Here is a 22,708-nt window from a genome sequence, read left to right as displayed (position 1 = left end):
TAAATTTAATGATTTATGATACAATACTGTTATATATTTACATCCTTCAAATAATATATAATATATAGTAATTTACAATTTTGCTCAACAAAGTTAGAAAGCTTAAGGAAGAAAGAACTAGGATCCCTCAATTATGCCCAATGACATGAACTATCGATAAATATCGGAAAGAAAGGATGTTACTTTAAGAAAACAGGAGAGATATTTGATTGCCAAATACAAAATCCCTCAACCCATATATTAAACACTTTTGAAGACCGAATTAAGAATTTGAAACATAAGTTAGTCATGTTCAAAACCCCTTGTGAAAGGGAAAAACAGAAGCAACAAGAAACTTAACCTTCATTCATTCACCTTATTAGAGCAAGTAAGAGAAATGTATGTGACATTTTCCAATATAGTAACATGATTAAATTAATTTTCATTTCATTACACTTGCATCTGCATACCGAATCGATCAAGGTCGTGAAAACCACTTCCAGCCTCAATCCTTAGTTATTCATCATCTCATCATCAACATCATACTCTCTTTCTCCCTCTCCTTCCGGATCAATGATCTAAACAAATTCATCTCCTCCAAACAAATAAACTAAATCAGTTTTCCAAACTAGGAAAACCCTAATCCGATATAATCAATATGCAATTTAGAATCAAACAAGTTTTGAAAAATTCAATTAACAACAAACAACCTTTTTTTTCTCTAAAACAATATAGAACAACATGTAAAAAATGAATTCAATTGATTGAGTTTTGGTTTCCAGAAGCATGAGTGAGTAGCTGGTGTGAATGCGTTGATTAATTAACAAAGCTGCAATGCTTCCTGATCTCACCACTGGAGCCAGTGAGCACTTCTATGGAACCCATTTGCACCATTGCCTTGGCAAACTTCTCAGACCAATTTGCACCGTTGTCTGCATTGCTCACGACCATTTCCCTTGTGGACTGGGTGGTGAACAGCGTCTGATCCGATGTGAGCAGACCACGGTGGTTGATCAATCCCTCGTAGTATTTGTTATCCAAACGAACCGGAGTGGAAGGATCAAGAGACAGCGTTGGGTCTGAGGTGGGAGGTGGTGCAGGACACTTGGTCTTCAAGGTTTCAGCGTAGGAAGAGTCCATGGAGGGGTCTTGCTTGAACGTGTCATTGAAAGAGTACAAGCGCTTTGAGAAGGTTGAACAGTGCGACACACCAATCGAATGGGCTCCTGAAAGTGTCACCATTTCATCTGCAGACAAACCCTTTTGTTCAAATCTACTCACCAGTTCATCCACATTCGAGGTTGGTGCAGGTAGATTCTGCGCCACTTCATCGGCGATAGAGACACGACCGTCTCTTCGTCCTGATGGAACGTCGTAGTTTATGCCACCAACTTTCAGAGCACTGTCTCGTGCGGCGAATGCCAATATGTCTGCACACGACACCGTTCCTGGACATGCAGCCTCCAACTGTATCTTGGCCTCCTCGATCACCTCGAACCCACGTAAGCTTGGGTTGTTGGCAAAATGGTCTCTCTCCGCTATTGGATTACCCGGGGTTGATGCTAGCAGTACAGAACCCTCACAGCCCTGAACAAAAGTAGCAGTGAAGGTCAGAGTCTTTAATATGCAACCAGAAACTGAAAATATTGAATACAATTATGTGAAGTGAAGTTACCCTGACAAAGCAGTCATGGAAATGCATTCTAATGAGACCAGCAGCTATGCCAGAGTTTTCAGAAATGCCTTTGTTCACAGCACTTCTCACTATTTCCTCCGCAGATGGACATGTGGAGGTGTAGAAACCCACTTTGAGAGACGCTGAGGCCAGTGATGAAACAGAAACTAGAATGAGAACCAAAGATGAAATCGTTTGAAGGAAGCGTGGAGTGTCAATATCCATCGATCAGAAGCTTATTTAGCAGAATATATGATTGAAAGTTTGCAAGTTAAGGAGAAGACAAAAGGAAGGGTTGTGTTGTGTATGTATTTTTTTGAGTGGCTATTAAGGAGAGATGGTGAGAATGGAGGTGAAGGGAATGTATTTATAGGTTGTTTTCGAAAGAGGTGATTGAGATGAAGGCGTGTAAGTTGTCATGTCTGCGGTTGAATTCTTCTCTTCTCTTCTCTTCTTCAGCTTCAATCTTTTTTTAATGTTAGATTATAGGAAAACTAAGATAACATATTGACCACGAGCAAAAGACGAAACCATAGTTGAACTGTGATGAAAATTGCAGCTTCATTAACTGAGTCAATCATGATTTTGGTGGCTGCATCTAACTTCGAATTTAATTACTACAATTTGACACTTTTTTTATTTTGATAGCCACTCTATGGTGCTTTTCAGAACAATGCAACATAAAGACTGGTTCAAGAGGAGTCAGGTGGATAAATATAAGTAAATAAATTTATACTTAAAAACACGTGTTTCTCACTTTTTGTGGTTCCAATCAGCAAAATAATAAAAAAAGGTAAACCTTATTATACATGGTTATACATAAATACAATATATATTGCATAAAAATTAATAGAGATGTAATTTTATTAAAAGTTATATTTTATTGCGTTAAACAAAATAAAATAGCTTAAACAAATCCAAAAGCTTTTTTTTTATATTATATATATTTTTTTATCTTTACTATTTAATTTTATGTCCTTAAAAAAAGTGAACAAAGCGATGTATATATTAAGATCACCCAATAAAAAGAAATTAAACACGTAAAATGAATATACTGTATCACATAGTAATCGTATTCATTCTAGATTGTTTAATGAACTACAAGTAAAAATAAATGTTATTAGATCAATCAATGGCACACATATTGAAGTGAGTGAACATATTTACTTGAGATACCTTGTGCACTTTTGTTTGCACTTGATCTACCCCTCAATATGTTATTATCCAAAATAAACATTGTAATAAAAAGATTTAATGTTAAAATACATAACATTATACAATGTTGAAGTAATAATCGATGTTACAGAGATATGATATTGAACAAATATGATCAATAGTTGCCAATGACACCTACATCCAAAATTAATTAGGCTCTCTTATTTCAATTTTAGACTCCTCATCCTTTATTTGTTTCCTTAACTCTAGCATATACTCCTGGCTAGGTTTATCGGAGGAATGGTCCTTGCGTTGTGATGAGGGTCCAAAGTATGAGCGAATCCTCACACCATATCCAGCAACACGAACTTGGTCAGAGTGCTCAGGTCGTCTGATAGCAATAGTAAGAATATCCTCTCAACTATGAGGATTAAAAGACCCTTGTAATGTTTTCTCAACAAATGAAAACAAATTGTTATACTTCAACACACATATTGAATTAAAAATAACACAAACAAAACATTATTCTTACAATTCATTATGTTGTTTGTCGTGATTCCTCAAAAGTCCCTGTCTTCGATCCTTTTAGATGGACATTCTTCCATTTCTTATTTAGGGAAGGTGGTGATGGAGGGTTCAAAGAATCTACACTATTCTCTTCCTTAGTAGAAGTAGAACATGCTCTAATATTTTCTTGAACCAAGTTTCAGCTCTAACTTTTTATAACCACCATGGAAGAATAAGTGTGTGGTCTCATTATGTGTTTGGTTGGATTGTGCTTTCTTCCAAACACCTTATGAACATTCAAAAGTTAATAATACATGAATATGAAAACTATATCCAAATATCAGTTTGTCGAATCTGTACAAACTACTACCAAGTCTCTTCACCAATGCATGCATATTTTGTACAAGGATATTCTCCTTTCCTTGCACTAAATATATAAGTTGTTATCTTATTTGATTTAAACTAACGAAACTTCACAATTACTGGATATATAGAACCTTCGATCTCAATGTTTCGACATTCAAAATATCATATTATTAAATCCTTCGTAAAATAAAATTTGATGGAACCTAATATGATTTCAAAACATTTAAATCATGAATTTTGTGAAAAATAAACAATAGGAATCAATAACAATTCAATCCATTGGAAGAAAATGAATAAAACTCATGTAAATCATTAGAATATGTCTGGACAATTGTAAAGAAACAAGGACAAATCAAGCTCTTACAATTTCTCCACTGAACACAAGATTAATCAAGTGATTATCCTCTCGACACCGAACACAAACTTCTCAAGATTCAACCTTATATTAGTATCTCTCAACACGTTAAAGACTTCCTCCATGTCCTTCACCTGCTATCTGCATGAATCCGACTTGACGACTATGTCATCAACATAGACTTCAACATTCGGCTCAATCATTGCTTTGAAGATTTTATCCATCATGCAATGATATATGATCCCGACATTTTTTTATCTGAAGTTCGTGACCTCATAAAAGTAAGTGGCATCGTTCGTCATGAAGGTTGTTTTCTCTTTATCTCTTGAGTACATGTTTATTTGATTATACCCCGAGTAAGTGTCTAGGAAATTGAGCACTATGGCTGCCCCATGAACGAGTTAGTCAATACTGGGTAGAGGATATGAATCTTTTGGGCAAGCCTTGTTTAAATTCTTGTAATCAGTACACATCTTCCACTTGTTGCTCATCTTCTTTACCATTACTACATTGGATAACCACGTAGTGTAATGTGTTGAACAAGATGCTTTGATGTCTCCAAATCCAAGTGGAAAGCTTGAAGACCTTGTTGTTTGGTGTGTGTGTGTTGTCTAGTTGTTTAAAACTTGTTAATTCACTCCTTAAGATGATCCAAGTTCATTTGAATCTTTAACCTTTTGAAAAGATGGGTTTTATAAAAAGCTGTTGAAATTTCAACAAGTTGAAATTTAGAAACAACAGGTTGTTTTACCTTAGTTGTTTTTGAAAAGGTTTTGAAAAGCTTGACTTTCTTGTCAAAGTCAATTTAACCGATTGTTTTGACAAAACAATCGATTGTTTTTTGAAAACCTTAACAAAATTCCGTTAAGTGGTTTTAATATGTTTTAAATGTTCCTAACTACCTTGGTTCCTTTATTAAATGTTTTTGACCGCTTGGTTGGTCTATATAAAGGTGGTTTTACGCTCCTAATAAAAAATTAAGAAAAAATAGTTTATCAAAAATAGTTTGTCCAAGATTTGAAAGAGCTTTGCATCATGCTTAAGTGTGTGGATTAGGATTGGGTTTTAATTCTAAACTTTAAGCTTTGTAATACCCAGGTGTATTTTATTCTCTTGTTCCTTGATTACTGTATTTCTGTATTTGTGTTGCCAAGGAGTGTTGTGTGTTCTTGAGGTGTTCAAGATCAACACTCTTGGTGTGGTTTGCAAAAGGTAGTGTGTTTCTTGAGGGGTTCAAGGTCACTACTTTGGTGTGTGGTGTTTGTAATCTGGTTTTGATTGCATAGTGGTTTGCCAGTGGTTTCTGGGGACTGGATGTAGCTTTTGGCGTAAGAGTGAACTAATATAAATTGCTTTTATGTTTATCTCTAACCCTTAGCTCTTTAATATCTGTTTTTAAGTTGTTTTAAATTCTGCTGGTATAACCAACCGATTGAATCGAAGAAACAACCGGTTGTTTTTTTGGGTTTCACTTTAACAAAGATTGTATTATTGGCTAACTTGGTTCCTCTTCTGGATTTCATCACAGAGTTTCATTAAACCTTCAAAAGTTTCGAAAATCTCTTATACACAATTCACCCCCTCTTGTTAAAGGTCATATATTCTAACATAATGGACTTCTCACATAAAGTCGGCCACTAATAGCTTATGGACTTCTTCCCTTGTAGTTGTCGCTTCTCGTCCCCCATCTTCCGCTTTCTCTGAGCAATCGGTCGTACCTCCTTGTACATAGAAAGTCTATGTGTGATTACTTTAGGGCTCACTCGCGACATAACAGATGCAGTCCACACAAAAAGATATGTATTATTTTTCAACGCTTGGTGGATTATCTCGGCATCAACCTCAATTAATGATGTCCCCAAGTTTGTTGTGTGCTTTTCATCTTGAAGGGGGACCGACCACAAATCCTCCCAGGCTTGAGACTCGGCTCGTTAATCTGAGGGTCAAGATCAACCAGAGCGACCGTATGCTCAAATCGTTCATGTTTGGGCTCCATCTGAGAGGTTTTTTGCTCCTGTAGGGATCTCCAATCTTGAGAATGTCCCTTACTCGTGGGGGATGAGTTGCCCCTGGTCAGTTCTACCTTTAAACTTACCACATAGAACTCTCGTGCAACCTTCGATCAACTTGCACGGTTAAAATATGCTTTGATACCATGGGGAATTTCATTGCTAGATGTGGGGTCGATACATTTGCTCCCAACTTATTTAGAGACGGTCGACCCAAGAAAATAATTTAAGACGTATTGGTCTCCACCACCAAATATCGTACTTTGATCGTTCGAATCGCCTTATCCTATTTAAAGTTGGTATATAAATAAATGTAGCCTTAGGTATCTACTCTCTCTCCCGAGAAGTCGACCATATGGTTGCATCTTTGCCTATGGAACCCTCATCCTCTTGAAGGTCTTCCACTAAAAGATATCGACCGAGCTCCTGTGATCGACCAAGGTCTTAATGATAGAGAATTTATCGATGTCTATAGTTATGACCATAGGGTTGTCTTAAGCTGGGTCAATTTCCTTGAAGTCCTGGTCAGTGAAAGTAATGGGAGGCATCCTCGGTCGGAAAGAGAAGGCGATCGAATTCACCAATTGTATTGCTCTGAGATGTTTTTTCCTACCCAAGCTAGAGCTGCCACCTCCAGCAAAACCTCCTGTAATGATATTAATAACCTCTCTACCGTCTCTTTGGTTAGTCTTAACCCTCCTTGAGGGTCCATCACGCCTTGATCGAATTTCTGTTTGGCGCACCTCATCATTCGATCGGAGGGTAATAGTCCTTGTGCCTTCTTTTTGTCTCGACTGTTCTTCCCTTCCCGGGGGAGAACGTTTCATATTCCGGCCTTCGCCTTGCACATACTTTTAAGGTGTCCGACCTGGATAAGCTCCTCTATCTTATCTTTCAAGGCCTGAAACTCCTCAGTAGTAAGGCCTATGTTCTGGTGATACCGACATTTACGTGTCGGATCAACATTTCCAGGACTTAATACCTTCCTCAGAGGAGCAATGAGGTCGACACACAAGGCCTCTTCCAGGATTTTCCCCTGTCAGCATTAAAAGGGGTGCACCTCGTGAATCTGGGGCCATAATTCTCTCTATATTGTCATACTGACCGAAATTGGATCGGTCGGGTCTCTCCTTCCCCTTATCACGTCCATCCTCCTCCCTTACCTAAGTTTTGTACTCCCTCAACTCTTCCAGTTGCACAAATTTGGTAGCTCGTTGTCGGAGTTCGTCAAGGTTTGAAGTCAGCTTCTTAAAAAGGATGTCGACAAACAGTTTCGGTCGTAGGGCAGTGACCATATGATGTTGGGCTACATCCGGATTCACTACAAAAAATCGTGTATGAAGTGGCAGTTTAAATAATGCGGTTATTAATAACCGCCACAAATATCCGTATAATACGACATCTTAATAACTGCCACAATTATCCTCATAACATGTCATTTTGAACTGTCACAATTCTCCTTCGAAATAAAAATTTTGCGTTTTCCTTGCCTCCATACCATTCCTCATTATTCCCATTTTTTTTAAAACCTCCTTTGACTCCTTGAAAACTCTTCTCTATCTTTTTGAAAACTCTTCACAAAACCACTATTCACGAACGAAACCCTCTCTTCACTCTCTTTGCGAAACACTCATCCCTTCACTTTCGCCCTTCATTCTCGTCCTTCACTGTCGCCTTCACTCACTCTTCCCTTCAATGTCTTCTCACTCTTGTCTGCCCTAACCTAACCCTCACTCTCTTGCCCTTCATTGTCCGTCATTGTCGTTTCCTTACAAGGATTTCAAACTTCTGTTCGCCATCATATATTCAGGTTTGTGCTCTATAACCTTATCTTCAAAATCTATTGTTGGATTGCCTTTGCCGTGTGCTGGCTCTTAATTTGTGAAATCTATTGTGGTTCTTAATTTGTGAAATATATTGTGTATGGCTTTATTGCGAAGAATAGAGATGTTCTTTAAATTTAATTTGCGGTTGTGTTAAATTTAATTTGCCTTTTTCCACTACACTCATGATTTCAAATTTATTGATTAGTTCGATTCTGCAGATGGTTGGTGTACCTGTGAATCTTAATGGAGATCTTAAAAACTAGTTTGTTGAAACCAATGTTGATTTTGATACAATTTGTAAGGTATTTTTCTTGTGATTAACACATTTATTTATCATATAAATATTATTTTTGCATGGCAATGTGATGAAGAACAATATACTACTATTCTAAATACTTTGTATAGAAAATGATAGAACACCAAGAACTGCAGCTACCAATTCTATTAACAATGACTATGCCTACAAAATGCTAAGACTACTAAACTAGGGTTAACTATAAACTTTTCTTCTCTTCTTCATTATTTCCAGAATCTCTCACTTATATGTGTGAGATTTAGGTTAACATAGTTTGTTGGGCCAATATGCTATTGGGCCTATCCTAACATTACTATCCGCCCTAGAAAACACTTTCTTCTCAAAGTGTAGTCTAAAGTGCAATTGGGTCGCAGGGGTGCAACATGAAATTGGGTCGCAGGGCATTTTTGGGTTCCTCTTGTGCATTAGGGTTTGGTGCGCCACTTGCTGTTGTTGCATTGCTTTCTTTCCTCTCTTTTTTTTTCTTTTTTTTAAATGGGAGAAACGATTTTTGGTCCAATTGGGTCTGTATGCAATTAGACCGTTGGCCTGTGCGTGCTTGAAGGATGTGTGGCATGAAAACAAGGGTATGTCTTGTAAGTGGATTGCAGGAGTGAAGGTGGGTTGCATCTGACGATTTGAAAATTAAGGTTAGATAAAGGAAAAAAGGGTCGCTTGGAAATTAGGTTTAGGAGAGGAGGCGACGCCGTTTGGAAAGGTTTAGGACGGGGACGGCGTCACTGCTGTTTTTTTTTTTTTTGGAAGAAATAATCATTGGTGTTTTAAAGGGGATGAAGGAGAGGGATGCAAAAATTGGAGTGGATTTGGGCGGTGTAGTTGCAGGCGACATTGGGAGGCACGACGGTGGCGGCTAGGGTGCTGCTAGTTGAACGAAGTGGAGCCCGTTGTGCACGGAGGTTGGTGGCACTAGGCTGCGCGACAGTTGGGGTGCGAACGCTGTTGCGGCGTGTGTCCTCGTGCGTGCGGAGGCTGGTGGCACTGGGCGGTGCGGTGTTTGGGGCGCGACCGTTGTTGCGGCGTACGTGGAGGCTAGCGACGCTAGGCGTGACGGTGTAAGATTTCTTCAATAGCCGAAACACACTATTGGATGGTGTTTAATATTTCTTTTAGGTCTTTTGATTGGGTTTTTGGAGGCATGGTAAGAGTAATGAAAGCACCAATGATAGAACACCAAGAACTGCAGCTACCAATTCTATTAGCAATGACTATGCCTACAGAATGCTAAGACTACTAAACTAGGGTTAACTATAAATTTTTCTTCTCTTCTCCATTATTTTCAGAATCTCTCACTTATTTATGTTAGATTTAGGTTAACATAGTTTGTTGGGCTAGTATGCTATTGGGCCTATCCTAACATTACTATCTGCCCCAGAAAACACTTTGTCCTCAAAGTGTAGTATTTCATTGGTAGCTGCAGTTTTTGGTGTTCTATCATTGGTGCTTTCATTACTCTTACCATGCCTCCAAAAACCCAATCAAAAGACCTAAAAGAAATATTAAACACTATCCAAGAGTGTGTTTCGACTATTAAAGAAATCCTTGACCGCCAGCGCCTCAATCGCCGCACCGCCAGCCTCCGCACACGCCGCAACAGCACCTGCGCCCCAACTGTTGCGCAGCCAGTGCCACCAACCTCTGCGCACACCGGGCTCCACTCCGTTCAACTGGCAGCACCCTAGCCTCCACCGCCGTGCCTCCCAATGTCACCTGAAACTACACTGGCCACATCCACTCCAATTTTTGCGTCCCTCTCCTTAATCCTCTTTAAAACACCAAAGATTATTTCTTCCCAAAAACAAAGAAAAAAGGAAAAGAAACAGCAGCGACGCCCTCCCCATCCTAAACCTATTCCCAAACGGCGTCGCCTCCTCTCCTAAACCTAATTTACAAGCGACCCTTTTTTCCTTTATCTAACCCTAATTTTCAAATCGTGAGACCCAACCCACCTTCACTCCTACAATCCACTTACAAGATATACCCTTGTTTTCATGCCACACCTCATTCAAGCACGCACATGCAAATGATCCAATAGCATACAGATCCAATTGGACCAAAAATCGTTTCTCCCATTTAAAAACAATAAAAGAGGAAAAAAAGCAATGCAACAGCAACAAGTGGTGCACCAAACCCTAATGCACAAGAGCAACCCAAAACGCCCCACGACCCAATTTCCTGCTGCACCCCCACGACCCAGATGTTGCTGCACCCCTGCGGCCCAATTGCACTTTAGACTACACTTTGAGGACAAGGTGTTTTCTGGGGCGGATAGTAATGTTAGGGTAGGCCCAATAGCATACTGGCCCAACAAACTATGTTAACCTAAATCTCACATATATAAGTGAGAGATTCTGGAAATAATGAAGAAGAAAAAAAAGTTTATAGTTAACCCTAGTTCAGTAGTCTTAGCATTCTGTAGGCATAGTCATTGTTAATAAAATTTGTAGTTGCAATTCTTGGTGTTCTATTAGAAAACATGATTTTATATAACTGGTAATGTTACATGATCTCTAAATGAGTACTTTTCATTCTTGATTCAATTTAAATTGTATTGTGATCTTAACCTACTGATATTTAAGAGTGGTTTCATCATTATTTTCTCAGTTTAGAGACACTTTTTCTTGGATCAGTTTTTTTTTCTCTCTATGTGCATTCTACATTATATGGGATGACACAAACCATGTCTTTCTAGTAGGTTTCTTCAAATGGAAACATTACTGGTTTTCTGGTTTTTGGATAGCTTTCATTTTCATTGCAAGAATGTGTGCTAAATCATTGCATTTTGTGGTAAATTTTTTTTCTTTAATATCTACATAACTGTTGTTGATCATAATGCCATGCCATCAAAATTGAATGCTTTCTCTGGCCCATAAATTATTTTCACACGTTCTCTACATTATCCTTAAGTTATGTTTTTTTCCCAGAGTTTACTAGAGATGAGTATAAATCTGCAAAAGTTGACCTTTTTTTTTTATCAGCAATGAATAAAATAATTAAGGGGACACTTCAGGGGTGTCCCAACCCTTATACAAAATACATCTTCAAAGATACCAGGCAAAAAATAAATGCAGGCACAATGGCCTAGATCTTTGGCACTTGCTTTTTCAAAACCAAGGAGACTTAAACTAAATCTCACAAGAAGCACATTACAACAAGTTGTTTCATAAGAAAAAGTCAGAGCTTTAAAACATTAAACCAATAAGCATAAACAAAAGTGCACCAGATCTGTATAATTTCAGGTTATGCAGCATTGAAAGCTAGTGGCTGCCATGATACTTGTGTCTCCAACAACTCCATTATCCTTCATCAATAAAGCACCAAGCCTACAATTGTTGTAACCTTCAAACCCGTAGCCCGTACAGGGCAACAAAAATCAACAACTCCATGATTAAGACTACAACGCTCCAACCTTGTTTCCTAGCACATTTGAGCCATGTTGTTCTTAATTTCCTCTTATTAGAAGCACCATCCCTCTTCATCACAATAACAATATCTGCTTTGATTAGAGTTAGCATTTGGAATGGAACCAAAGCTTATTCCAACTAATACAGATTTTCTAGCCCCAATTTTTTCATGCAGTTCCTTAGCTTTGTAAGAATGTCCAAGTTTCATACCAAAAGACGAACATATGGCGCTGTGATTTTACATATGTGCTCTCACAATTCAGAGCTGAAACCAGGTTGTCTAGGTGCATAGTTCACACCCTTAATTATGTCTTCGCCACTAGTGTTTGTAGTTGAATGCGGTACCATCCTCAAAACCCAGATGTTGAGCGAAAACTCCCTTCAAACCCATCTTGCAGGATTGCCTCACTTCACCTTACAGTGAGCCAGAGTCTAACCAACCTGTTTTCACCTTCCAACCGCATCTGTCCATTGCACCATTGAGAGCTCCAGATAAAAGGTCTTCACTACAAGTACTTCATATAGTTATCAAGTCAAAATAAGCATCTGTTCTACAAGTTTGCAGGCCCGTAGAACACCCCAAGTTTGCACCCTGCATCTTCCAATTTAATTCCAGAAAGTTGCTCATCTAAGCACAGAGAATTCTAGTTGATTCTACCACCCAAGCACCAGCCAACATTTCCTTATTCCAATCCAACTTTGCCTTATTAGTTCTTGTAACAGCAGTAACTAGACAATCAGTGTGTGGGAACTAAGACTGCTCTGCCTTCACCTTACTAAACTTGAAAATATTACTTAATGCTATTTATACACAACACCGGATTAAGAATCCAATATGCAAAAGAGTAACCAAGAGCGTTGGACCTATATTTTAACCATAACCAGACTTTAAGTTGGGCCATCTGGAAAATTTCATCTGCATCTGCTACTCCTTGATTAAACACGATAGAATTTCTCTGGTCCCAGATACTCCTTACAATAGCTGCCCATATACCTTTCCACACCAAATTTTGCTTACTACTAGCCTGAGCACAATGAAAACTCACAAAATGGGATTTTAGATCATTATGTTGTACAAACTCGAAACCTAGCCACTGAAGACAAAGAGACCATACGAGTTGAGCATATTTGCAGTCTATAAACAGATGCTGGCACGATTCCTCCTTGATCTTACACAACACACATACTGTTGTATCCATCAGCACACCTCTCCTACTGAGCCCCTCCTTGGTTGGCAGTCTATCTATAAGAATTCTCCAAGTTGTTGTCAACACATTAGGGAATGCTTTAGCTTTCCAGACAAGCTCAAAAGAAGCCTGCTGCGTACCTCTCGTTTGTTTAGCTAAGCATTCGTACGCTGAATTTACCGTGAACTTCTCGGCAGCCTCAACCCCCCACACTTGGATATCAGTTGTTTCTCTCTCCAAAGAAGCCCTTTCTATGCATTCCATAAGATTTTCTTCCATCTCAGCTTCCCACTCAAATCTATCCCTCCTCCATTGAACCCTCCACCTCCAATCTGTACCTTCCCACTCACCAACTTCTTCCATCTTTTGGTCTTGGTTAACTGATAATGAAAACAACCTCTGGAATGATGTTTTGAGATTTGACTCACCAACCCACACATCTTCCCAGAATCTCACCTTATCTCCCTTCCCTAATTTCCACCTTAACTCTTCTTGGAACCATCCGTCTCCTCCTCCCTCCCTACATACCTTAACAATATCCCTCCACCACCATGATTGATATTTTACTGGAATGTGAGGACATTCAAGCTCTGCTCCATACTTTGAATCTAGCACTTCCTTCCACTTTCCTTTCTCTTGGGAGATAAATCGCCATCTCCATTTAGCTAAGAGCGCAGAGTTGAACTTTCTGATGTCTTTGAACCCCAAACCTCCCTCTTCTTTGGGTTTACACAAGTCTACCCAACTTACCCATGATATTGGTTTATTCTCCCTCCCCCATCCCCAGAGGAATTTCCTTTGGATGCTTATAATGTTCTTGTAGACTGACTCCGGTGCCTTGAACACTAACAGGTAGAAGAGGGGTATTGCAGTTAGAACAGACTTAATGACACAACATCGACCTGCCAATGATAAGAACATGCCCTTCCACACGCATAATCTAGCATTCAGTTTATTCAAAACCGGTTTCCAGAACACTTTCTTCCTTGGGTTACCTCCCACTTCTAGACCCAGATATTTGAACGGATGACCCATCTGGGTACAATTCAGGATCTTTGAGAAGCTAATAAGATTATGATTATGTACATTGATACCTGCTAGCTCAAAACCTGTTAGGATAGTCTTTATAATGACCACATTCCTCCAGGACTCTTCACAAAAGAAGAGTGTATCATCCGCATACTGTAAAAATCTCACCTCTACCTCCTTTCTTCCTATCTTGACCCCGGACAGGAGATTGACTTTTATAGCTTGCCTTACTAACCTTGCAAGGCCTTCAGCCACTATAATAAACAGGAACGGGGCTAAAGGGTCTCCCTGTCTCAACCCTCTCGATGGCCTAAATTCCTCCGTAGGGCTCTCATTTACAAGGACTGAAACAGTGATTGATTCCATAATCCTCTCATCCATTTTATCCATGTACTATGGAAACCCAACCTACCAAGCATGTCATACATAAAATCCCACCTAACTGAATCATATGCTTTTTCAAAATCAACCTTCAAACATAGACCACTTTTCCCCTTTCTCCTGAGATCCTCAACCACTTCATTTGCCAGAAGCACGCTATCGACTAGGCCCCTATCTTTTATAAATGCTAATTGACTTTCATCTATAATAGACGGGATCACTTTCTTTAGTCTCGCTGCTAGTACTTTAGATATGACTTTGTAAATGGCACCCACTAAAGAGATGGGTCTGAAGTGATCAAGCTTGCAGGGGTCCCTAACTTTGTGTACAAGTGCAATGAATGAGGCGTTGCATCCCTTAGGAATATAACCTATTTGGTGAAAAGCCTCTAAAGCTGCTACGAAATCCGCTTTAAGGTAATTCCAACTTTTCTTAATGAAGTTGAAATTGAATTCTTCTGGCCCAGGGCTTTTTGAGCCTTCACATTGCCATACAACCTCCTTAATTTCTTCCTCAGAAAAAACTTCTATCAGTCGCAGGCTTTCTCCAGATGAGAGTGATTTAAACTCAACCCCATCCAGTCTAACCCTAAAATCTTTTGTTGCTTTAAATCTGGCTTCAAAGAGTTTTCTTGCTTCATACCGTACAGTACTTGGCTCCTCACACCAACAACCCCCTACCTAAACTCCCTTCACTTCATTCCTTAGTCTATTCCACCTTAAAGAGGAGTGGACAAATCTTGAGCAAGAATCACCAGATTTAAGCCAGTTGGTTCTAGCCTTTTCACGAAGAAGAGATTCTAGCTTTGCATCAGTCTCCCAGAGCCTCCTTAGCAGATTGAATCTAGTTTGCCTCCCACTATCCATAATTTTTCCATTACAATCTTGGTGGTCAAGGTTCTCAATATCCTGTAAAATAGCCTTTTTAATAGAGTTGAGATTGCCAAAAACATCCCTATTCCATGTTTTTAGATCAGACTTGAGGAGTTTGAACTTTTCCTTTAGCCCTTTTAAACCATTTCCTTGGTTGCAGTACGACTTCCACCTTTCCTCCACCATCCCTCCAAATCCTCGTTCCGAATGCCATGCGTCAATTGTTCTAAAAGGTTTAGGACCCCAATCCTTTTCCAAACTCTTTATCATCAAAGCACAATGATCTGACACTTCTCTCCTTTGGACATATTGTTTACACATAGGCCAACACTTTAACCAATCTTCAGTTACAAGAACTCTATCAATCCTGCTCTTTGCCATTCCATTTGGTTTAAACCACGTAAATTTTTCCCCCTCAATGGGCAGTTCCAGTAGCATGTTCGATTCAATGAACCCATTAAAACCCTTAATCTCACTATTAAAATCACCCCTATCTGCCCCTTGCCTTTCAGCTCGACTTCTTATTGCATTGAAATCCCCACAAAAGCACCACAAAGCTATTTGAGAGGCATCTTTACATTTAGACAATTCCTCCCATAGGAGTTTCTTTTCTTTCAAGGTGCACGCCGCATATACATTGACCACACAACACCTTTGTGCAGATTTTCCATGATAGCCCACTACAGCTATATATCCCTTCCCCATTTTGTGACTTTCGTAGTTAAAAGCTTATTTGTGCCACATAGATAGAAGACCTCCATTTCCATTATCCCCTTCATTGTGGATCCAACCGATATTATTATCCCCCCATAAGGACTAACACCTAGCCTCCATGACATGGGTAGATTTTGTTTCTTGGAGGCACACAAATTCTACTTCCTCTATAGTTATGCATCGCCTCAAATACCTTGCTTTCGTTCCTCCCTCTAAACCTCTTATATTTAAATTAAAAATCAGCATAAGAACTATTTGAATTACCCACCTCTCTCTTCTTCATGAATTCCAGATCACGCTCTTCCATGTATTGGATTTCTTGGACCACTTCCTCTTCCTCCCGGCGACAAGCAAGCCCGATTTGTTTACCAAGGACCCAAAAATCTGCAGGTTCCTCCCTAGTTCCATCAGTGCGCGCATATGCGCGTTACAATTACTAATGTCCCCATCTGAAATGGATATCGATGGTAGATCTTCTCCGGACAACATCTTCCTCCTCACCTGTGCCAATTTCTCACTTAGTCTAACAGACCGTCTTGGATGAGTGCTTGGCTCCATCAATTCACTAAGGCCTTTCATTTTACGTTGCCGTGAGGGGTTATCGCTCCCCCTTCCCACTTCTACTCCCTCTGTAGCGAACGAGCCTTGCAGTTTCAACCCTCCTTGATCCCTAATCACCATGGGGAGACCAATTGCTCGAGAAGGATGACAATTATGCAACCCATTGGCATCATCATTTCCTTCTTCCTCACAAATTGGTGACTCCAAACCTCCGACGTGTTTGCCCCTTTCGCCCTCCTCTAAGGGGCTCATCCTTGGAATAGATTCTGCACCAAACCTTTGTGTTCGATGTAGTTCAAAATCTTCCTCCACACTTAAAAGGGCCACGCGCTCCCCCTCCTGGCCAAAGGCATAGTGGGCTCACTCATTGAACCCTTACATTCTATTTCCACCACCAACTTGGCCAGCTCAGCATGTACATAATGGTAATTTTGCGAACCTGTACAAAGTTGATCAACCTGGTTAAAAGGGGGAGCCACCGCAGTCTCCTTCTGACCTTGATTTTCCCCTTTCGTGATTGATTTTGTTTCTTTGCTATGTACATCAGCACTTCTGGTGTCAGATACCCTAGAATAGAACCCATTTGTCCTATTCGCACTTAGGGCCTCAATCCCCTCCAACACCTTTTCCGATCTTCGGACTTCCCCTCCGTCACTAGCCTCCACCACACCACTTGACACTGATTGAACATATACAATGAGGAAACACTGTCAGAGGAATCAAAGAAATTTCGGTAACATATACAATGATCTCCAGATCTTGCAGGTTGTTCTTCTTCAATGAAGATGCTCAGTGTTTGTCCATTAATCCTCACACTTTTAGCCAAATTAGCGTTGCAGTTTTTGAGTAAACGAACTTGGAGTCTTGCATACTCCAGGTTTTCCCACATCACCGTTGCTTCATCTATGGATAATAAGGTTGCTACCTCTCCTACCACTTTCGAAAAGCAATCCTTATTCCATAATATTATGGGGAGCCCATAACATCTCAACCACACAACCTTATGGCCTGCAACGTTCTCCTCTGATCATGGTTTGATGCTATGAAAAACACCTTCAAACCATTCATTGTTGAGGTTAATCAGTTCCTGCATGCTTTCCCCTTCCCATGGAGTAAGGAGGGCAAGATTATCCCCCATGTACCTTACTCTAATCATACTCATACCTCCTTTCACAAATTCATCACCTAGTTGTTCAAAGTTCAGTTCATCACGAAACTGCCCAATCACATTGGACCCCATCCAAGGTAACACCTTTTGCTCTGTTTTGATGATTGGCCCCTTCCACCACCTTTGTGAATCATCTTTGACAACATCTGCAAAAGTTTTCCTCTCTGTTTTCACCCTCCAAACCTCCTTTACTCTCTTCTGGTGTTGGATGGCAGGGACCACAACTTTCACCTTCCTAGGATTCTCCATGTATTTCCCCTTGTTTTCACTCTCCACCCTTCTAGGTACCACCTCATGCCTCCTGTATCTTGGCACATTTACATGTAACTTCATATTACCAATATATATCTGATATAAGTCACTCACTAGCTTCCCCATATTTCTCACTGTCCAAAGGCTCTCAATGGTCAAAGGAGGCTTCTTGATTTTAATTCCTGTTTAAGTTCATATTCATGCTTAAATATCTCTTTTTAAAATGTTCAAATACATCTACTTTGAATCATTTCTTCTCATGATTAAAAATTCAAAATCATTTTTTATTGCTGCAGAAAAACAACCGATTGTTTCCTCGAAACAACCGATTGTTTCCTCGAAACAACCGATTGTTTCCTCGAAACAACCGATTGTTTTGTGTTTGACAGCACTGTGAAAATAATGGATTTAATTCTTTTTGAATTTCTATCTATTGCAGATCACAATTATGAAAGAATCTTTGGTCAATGAAGTAGTGTTGAAAGCTGATCACGTTCAGAAAGAAGTTACAACAAGTCATAAAGGAATATATTCCAAAATCTTAAAAATTTAAGAGCTTTTATGACTAGTCAAAGATCACATGTGATGACCATGTGATTTTCTGCTTTTTCTGACGTTTTCTGTGCAGATCTTGGTCAAGTCTTTTCTCTCTAAAAATCTGAAACCCACTCACGTCATTGAATGCTGTTTGGTTCTGTTTTTGCTTTAAAATCTGTTGCAGTTGTTCTCTCTCACAAGAACAACCAATTGAGCCATCTCTTGCAACATCTCTTGCTCTTCTTGTGTGAGTTTTCTCTGCTCCTTTTTCTACTGTCATGGATCAACTCCTCCCACTTCAAAGAAAGTTAAAACCAGAGCAGTAAGGTCTGGAGGAAGATTAGAAGGATGGTTCTCTGGAGACAATGACCTCATTGAAAGGTATAGGTTTGAAACTACCACAAAGGTGATAGACAACCCTAAAGTTGTTTCCTTTGATTGGCTGAAAGCCAAAAGCTAGATAATGTGAGGAGGTTGCTCAAAGATCAATCACTCAGAAAGTTCTTAGAGATGAAGGGGAACATCTACCTTGACTTGATTAGGGTGTTCTACACCAATCTCAAGTTTGAGGGAAACAACCTTGTCTCTCATGTGAAGGGTGTAAATATGGAGATCACCTATGATGTGTGGATTGTAGTTGCGGGTCTTAAGTATGTTGGCCTTAGAATCAACAAGGGAAACCTTGGAGTAGTAGAGGATTTCAACAAAGTCCAATACTACAAGAGTTGCTTGAAGAATCAAAATGCCCAAGTAAGAACTTGTTCGGTGGGAGGTCTAAAGCTAGATGAGAGATTGCTTGCTCTTATTGTGACTTGGATTCTTACTCCAAGGGGGAGCAATCATTCTATTCTTACAGAAGAGGACCTAGTGTACATCTACTGCATAATGAAGAAGATCATAATCAATTGGATCCACATCATCAAAGACCACGTGCAAAAAGCCATGAGGTTAAGTGATTATCACTATCCATATGCTGTTTTGATTTCTAAATTTTTGCTGTATTTTGAAGTGAATCTTGAAGATGAGTCATCTGAGTTGGTTAAGTCAACTCAAGAGATGAACAATGGCTCTCTTAGCAAGATGGGATTCACCAAAATCAGTGGCAAATGGGTGAGTAAAGATGGTGACCATGGTGCCTCATCAAGTGCTGCTGCTGATCTTGATGAAAAAGAACATGTTGCTGACATGGATTTTCACCATGAAGAGCAACCTGTAACAAATCAAGGTGCTGGAACCAGTGCAGGGAATCAGGGAGATGAAATGCCATCCATGTCTTCTTTTGAAAGATACATGGTCAATAGGCTTGATGGATTTGCGGAGAATCAAAGAAATCTTCATGATTTGTGTGTAAGCAACTTCCATTGCATAGATAACAGGTTCAACAGCATGGATGCACGCTTCATGACATTGGATGAACATATAAAAGCTATTCAAAATCAGATTTTTGATCTACAATATGACAAAGATAACTAATGAAGGAAAAACAACCAGTTGATGTCACGGAACAACCGATTGTTTTTTGGGCTTGTATCAGTATTTCTGCTTCTGCTCTTTAATTCTGTATTATCTGAAACAATTATCTTTTTATCTCTTCTTTTTGTCTAATTGTGAAGACAGATAGGGGGACATTTATTATGTGTGTTGTTTTCGTTATCCTTTATTTCTGCAAAACTCTATAATGTGTATGGATGTTTAAGTAAGCCTTATATTTCTGCTGGTTTTTAATCCTACTCTGATATATTGCTCTGATATACTGTTTTAAACTCTAACCCTATATCAGAAGTACTGTTCTTTGTTTAAAACTTTGTCTTGTAGGAACTGCTTCAGATTCAATCAGATCCAACACAAGCAATCAAGGATTTGTCTTCATCAAATAGGGGGAGATTGTTGAATCAAGTGTGTTCAAGCTTTGAAGAATCCAAACCCTTTGAAGGTTGATGAAAGGCACGGTGTGCTTGTTGTTGCTGAGCTGTCTCTAGATAGGATCTGAGGTAGATTAATTGTATATATCAACTCTTGATTGAATCCAAAGCATAAGCATTCTCAAACCTTTTAATTGAAAAGTGTTTTTCAAACTAAATGAAAAATAACCTGTTGTTTTGTCGAAACAACTGATTGTTTTATACTTAGGTGTTTTTAGAAAGGTTGAAAACTGTTTTTGATGGTTGACTTGCTGTCAAACCAAAACAACCGATTGTTTGTTTTGGGACCATAACAGAAAACTGTTTTGTGCTTTGACTGAGCATTAAATGATTTTACAACTGTTTACGCTCCGGTTTTAAATGCTTTGACTGAGCATTAAATGATTTTACAACTGTTTACGCTCCAGTTTTAAATGCTTTGACCAATCTTTAAATGCAATTAATAGTTTGTTAAGATTATGCAACAAACAACTTTATTTTAATCATAGAAAAACAGATTTGAGTTTTTTTACAAAGTTTTGAGCTTTTGAAAAGTTGAGAATTGCTTAGATATTGCATTGATCAAAGAGTGTGAGATAGGATTTTCATCTTGTATTGATTTCAAATCTTTTCTGTAACAAGTGTAATCCTTTGTACTTTGAAAGAAACTATCTGTGTATAGCTGAGAAGTGTTGTGTGTTCTTGATGGGATCAAGATCAACATTCTTAGTGGTGTTGTGCTGGATCAAAGGAAGTGTGTGTCTTGAGGGGATCAAGGTCACTTCTTTGGTTGTGTTGTAAGTAATCTAGGGTTGATTACTTAGTGGATTCCCCAGTGGTTTCTGGGAAGACTGGATGTAGCTCTGGATATTGAGAATTGCTTAGATATTGCATTGATCAAAGAGTGTGAGATAGGATTTTCATCTTGTATTGATTTCAAATCTTTTCTGTAACAAGTGTAATCCTTTGTACTTTGAAAGAAACTATGTGTGTATAGCTGAGAAGTGCTGTGTGTTCTTGATGGAATCAAGATCAACATTCTTAGTGGTGTTGTGCTGGATCAAAGGAAGTGTGTGTCTTGAGGGGATCAAGGTCACTTCTTTGGTTGTGTTGTAAGTAATCCAGGGTTGATTACTTAGTGGATTCCCCAGTGGTTTCTGGGAAGACTGGATGTAGCTCTGGGTTAAGAGTGAACCAGTATAAATCTCTGTGTGCATTCTCTCTATCCTTAATCTTTTTAAATTCAGTTTTTATATTTGTGAACTGGTATAAACAACTGATTGTTTATGCGAAACAACCGATTGTTTTTCTGGTGTTGTGCTTATTTGCTTTGTGTTTTGACAAACTGAATTCTAATTCAAGTGTTTCTCGAAGTAATTTCATTCTAGGCTTAAAAGTTTTCAAAAACCCTCTTTAAACCATTCACCCCCCTCTAGTTTAAAGCCATACATTCTAACAATTCCCTCCATAACAACTCCAACTGTCTAAACTAAAGAGGCACTTGGCCAATCCCAACACGTAAGCCTTCAGATGCTCACCAAATTCTTACCCTATAGCTCAATTTTCCAAGCCAGTTACGGTAGTGATCTCTAGTTGACCATCATGTTACACATTTGCAATGAATTTTAGAAGTCAGTAAGTTTTTGTTCTAATATAAGTTGTTTCTAACAGTCTCATATGAACACAGATCATGCTGACGATAACAAAGTGATAGTGCAACATTGGACCTTAGTTCCAGTGTGACATCTTGACCATTCTACAGTATACAATATAGATAATAAAAGAGGCTCTTTATTTCAATTTCTAATATCGTGTAAAATTACTTCGTTTAACAAGTGTGCAATATGACATCTTAGTGTGTGATGTGAGAGTAGTATTTTTTGGGGTGCCATATGGTCAAACATAAGAATATATGGACCCAAATCCTTGTTTTTTGTCTGCGGGAGAGAGGAGTTGATGATGTTTGGCCTTAGTTTAATTGTATTGATCATCATCATGATGGGTCAGCTATGTGTCAGTTATTTAAGAATGCTATAATCTTGAACCATACTTTATATGATTACTATCCTGATTTGTTTCATTTTGTTGATGATATGAAAAGCATTATAGAGTTGGCTTTAATTGTTTTTAGTGGCTTGAAGGTAAATTATCAACTGCTGCTTTGACATTTAAAATGTTTTCTTGTTCCCTTTGATAGAAAGAAGGCACATACAAGGGAAATAAGTTAAATTCCATTTGCCACTTTTTTGGTTATCAAGATCGTGGATCTCTACCATCAAAATTTGTCTGTGATTACGCATATGTATGTTGATTCAATAATAATCTCCCTTTGTTTATTAGCTCTTCTAGTCTCTATAAGTGTTTCCCACTATTGTTAATAACCTTTCATATCCTTGCAGGTCCTTGGACACATCTGCTACCATATACTGGCTGTAGGTCTTAATGGATACATGGAAACTATAACTAATCTGAAGAATCATGTAAACAAGTGGCGATTGGAGCTGCTCCAATCGCAGT

General features: G+C 38.9%; 2 protein-coding genes across 2 annotated transcripts; both read right to left on the bottom strand.

Annotated features, from left to right (window-relative positions):
• Positions 1-388: 388 nt before the first annotated feature.
• Positions 389-1,993, bottom strand: LOC137815445 (peroxidase 5-like). Its single transcript, XM_068618573.1, has 2 exons — positions 1,655-1,993; positions 389-1,566 (listed from the first exon to the last, which is right to left on the bottom strand). The coding sequence occupies exons 1-2, from the start codon at positions 1,877-1,879 to the stop codon at positions 796-798; spliced, it is 996 nt and encodes a 331-aa protein (XP_068474674.1). The 5' UTR covers positions 1,880-1,993; the 3' UTR covers positions 389-795.
• Positions 1,994-14,866: 12,873 nt separating this feature from the next.
• LOC137815520 (uncharacterized) lies at positions 14,867-15,763 on the bottom strand. The gene has a single exon (XM_068618636.1). The coding sequence runs from the start codon at positions 15,761-15,763 to the stop codon at positions 14,867-14,869; it is 897 nt and encodes a 298-aa protein (XP_068474737.1).
• Between the last annotated feature and the right edge of the window lie 6,945 nt (positions 15,764-22,708).

This window comes from Phaseolus vulgaris, chromosome 1 (genome assembly GCF_000499845.2).
Source record: "Phaseolus vulgaris cultivar G19833 chromosome 1, P. vulgaris v2.0, whole genome shotgun sequence".
Classification (NCBI taxonomy): Eukaryota; Viridiplantae; Streptophyta; class Magnoliopsida; order Fabales; family Fabaceae; genus Phaseolus; species Phaseolus vulgaris.
The sequence above is the reverse complement of the archived record's forward strand: the minus strand, read 5'-3'. Positions and strand labels throughout refer to the sequence as shown.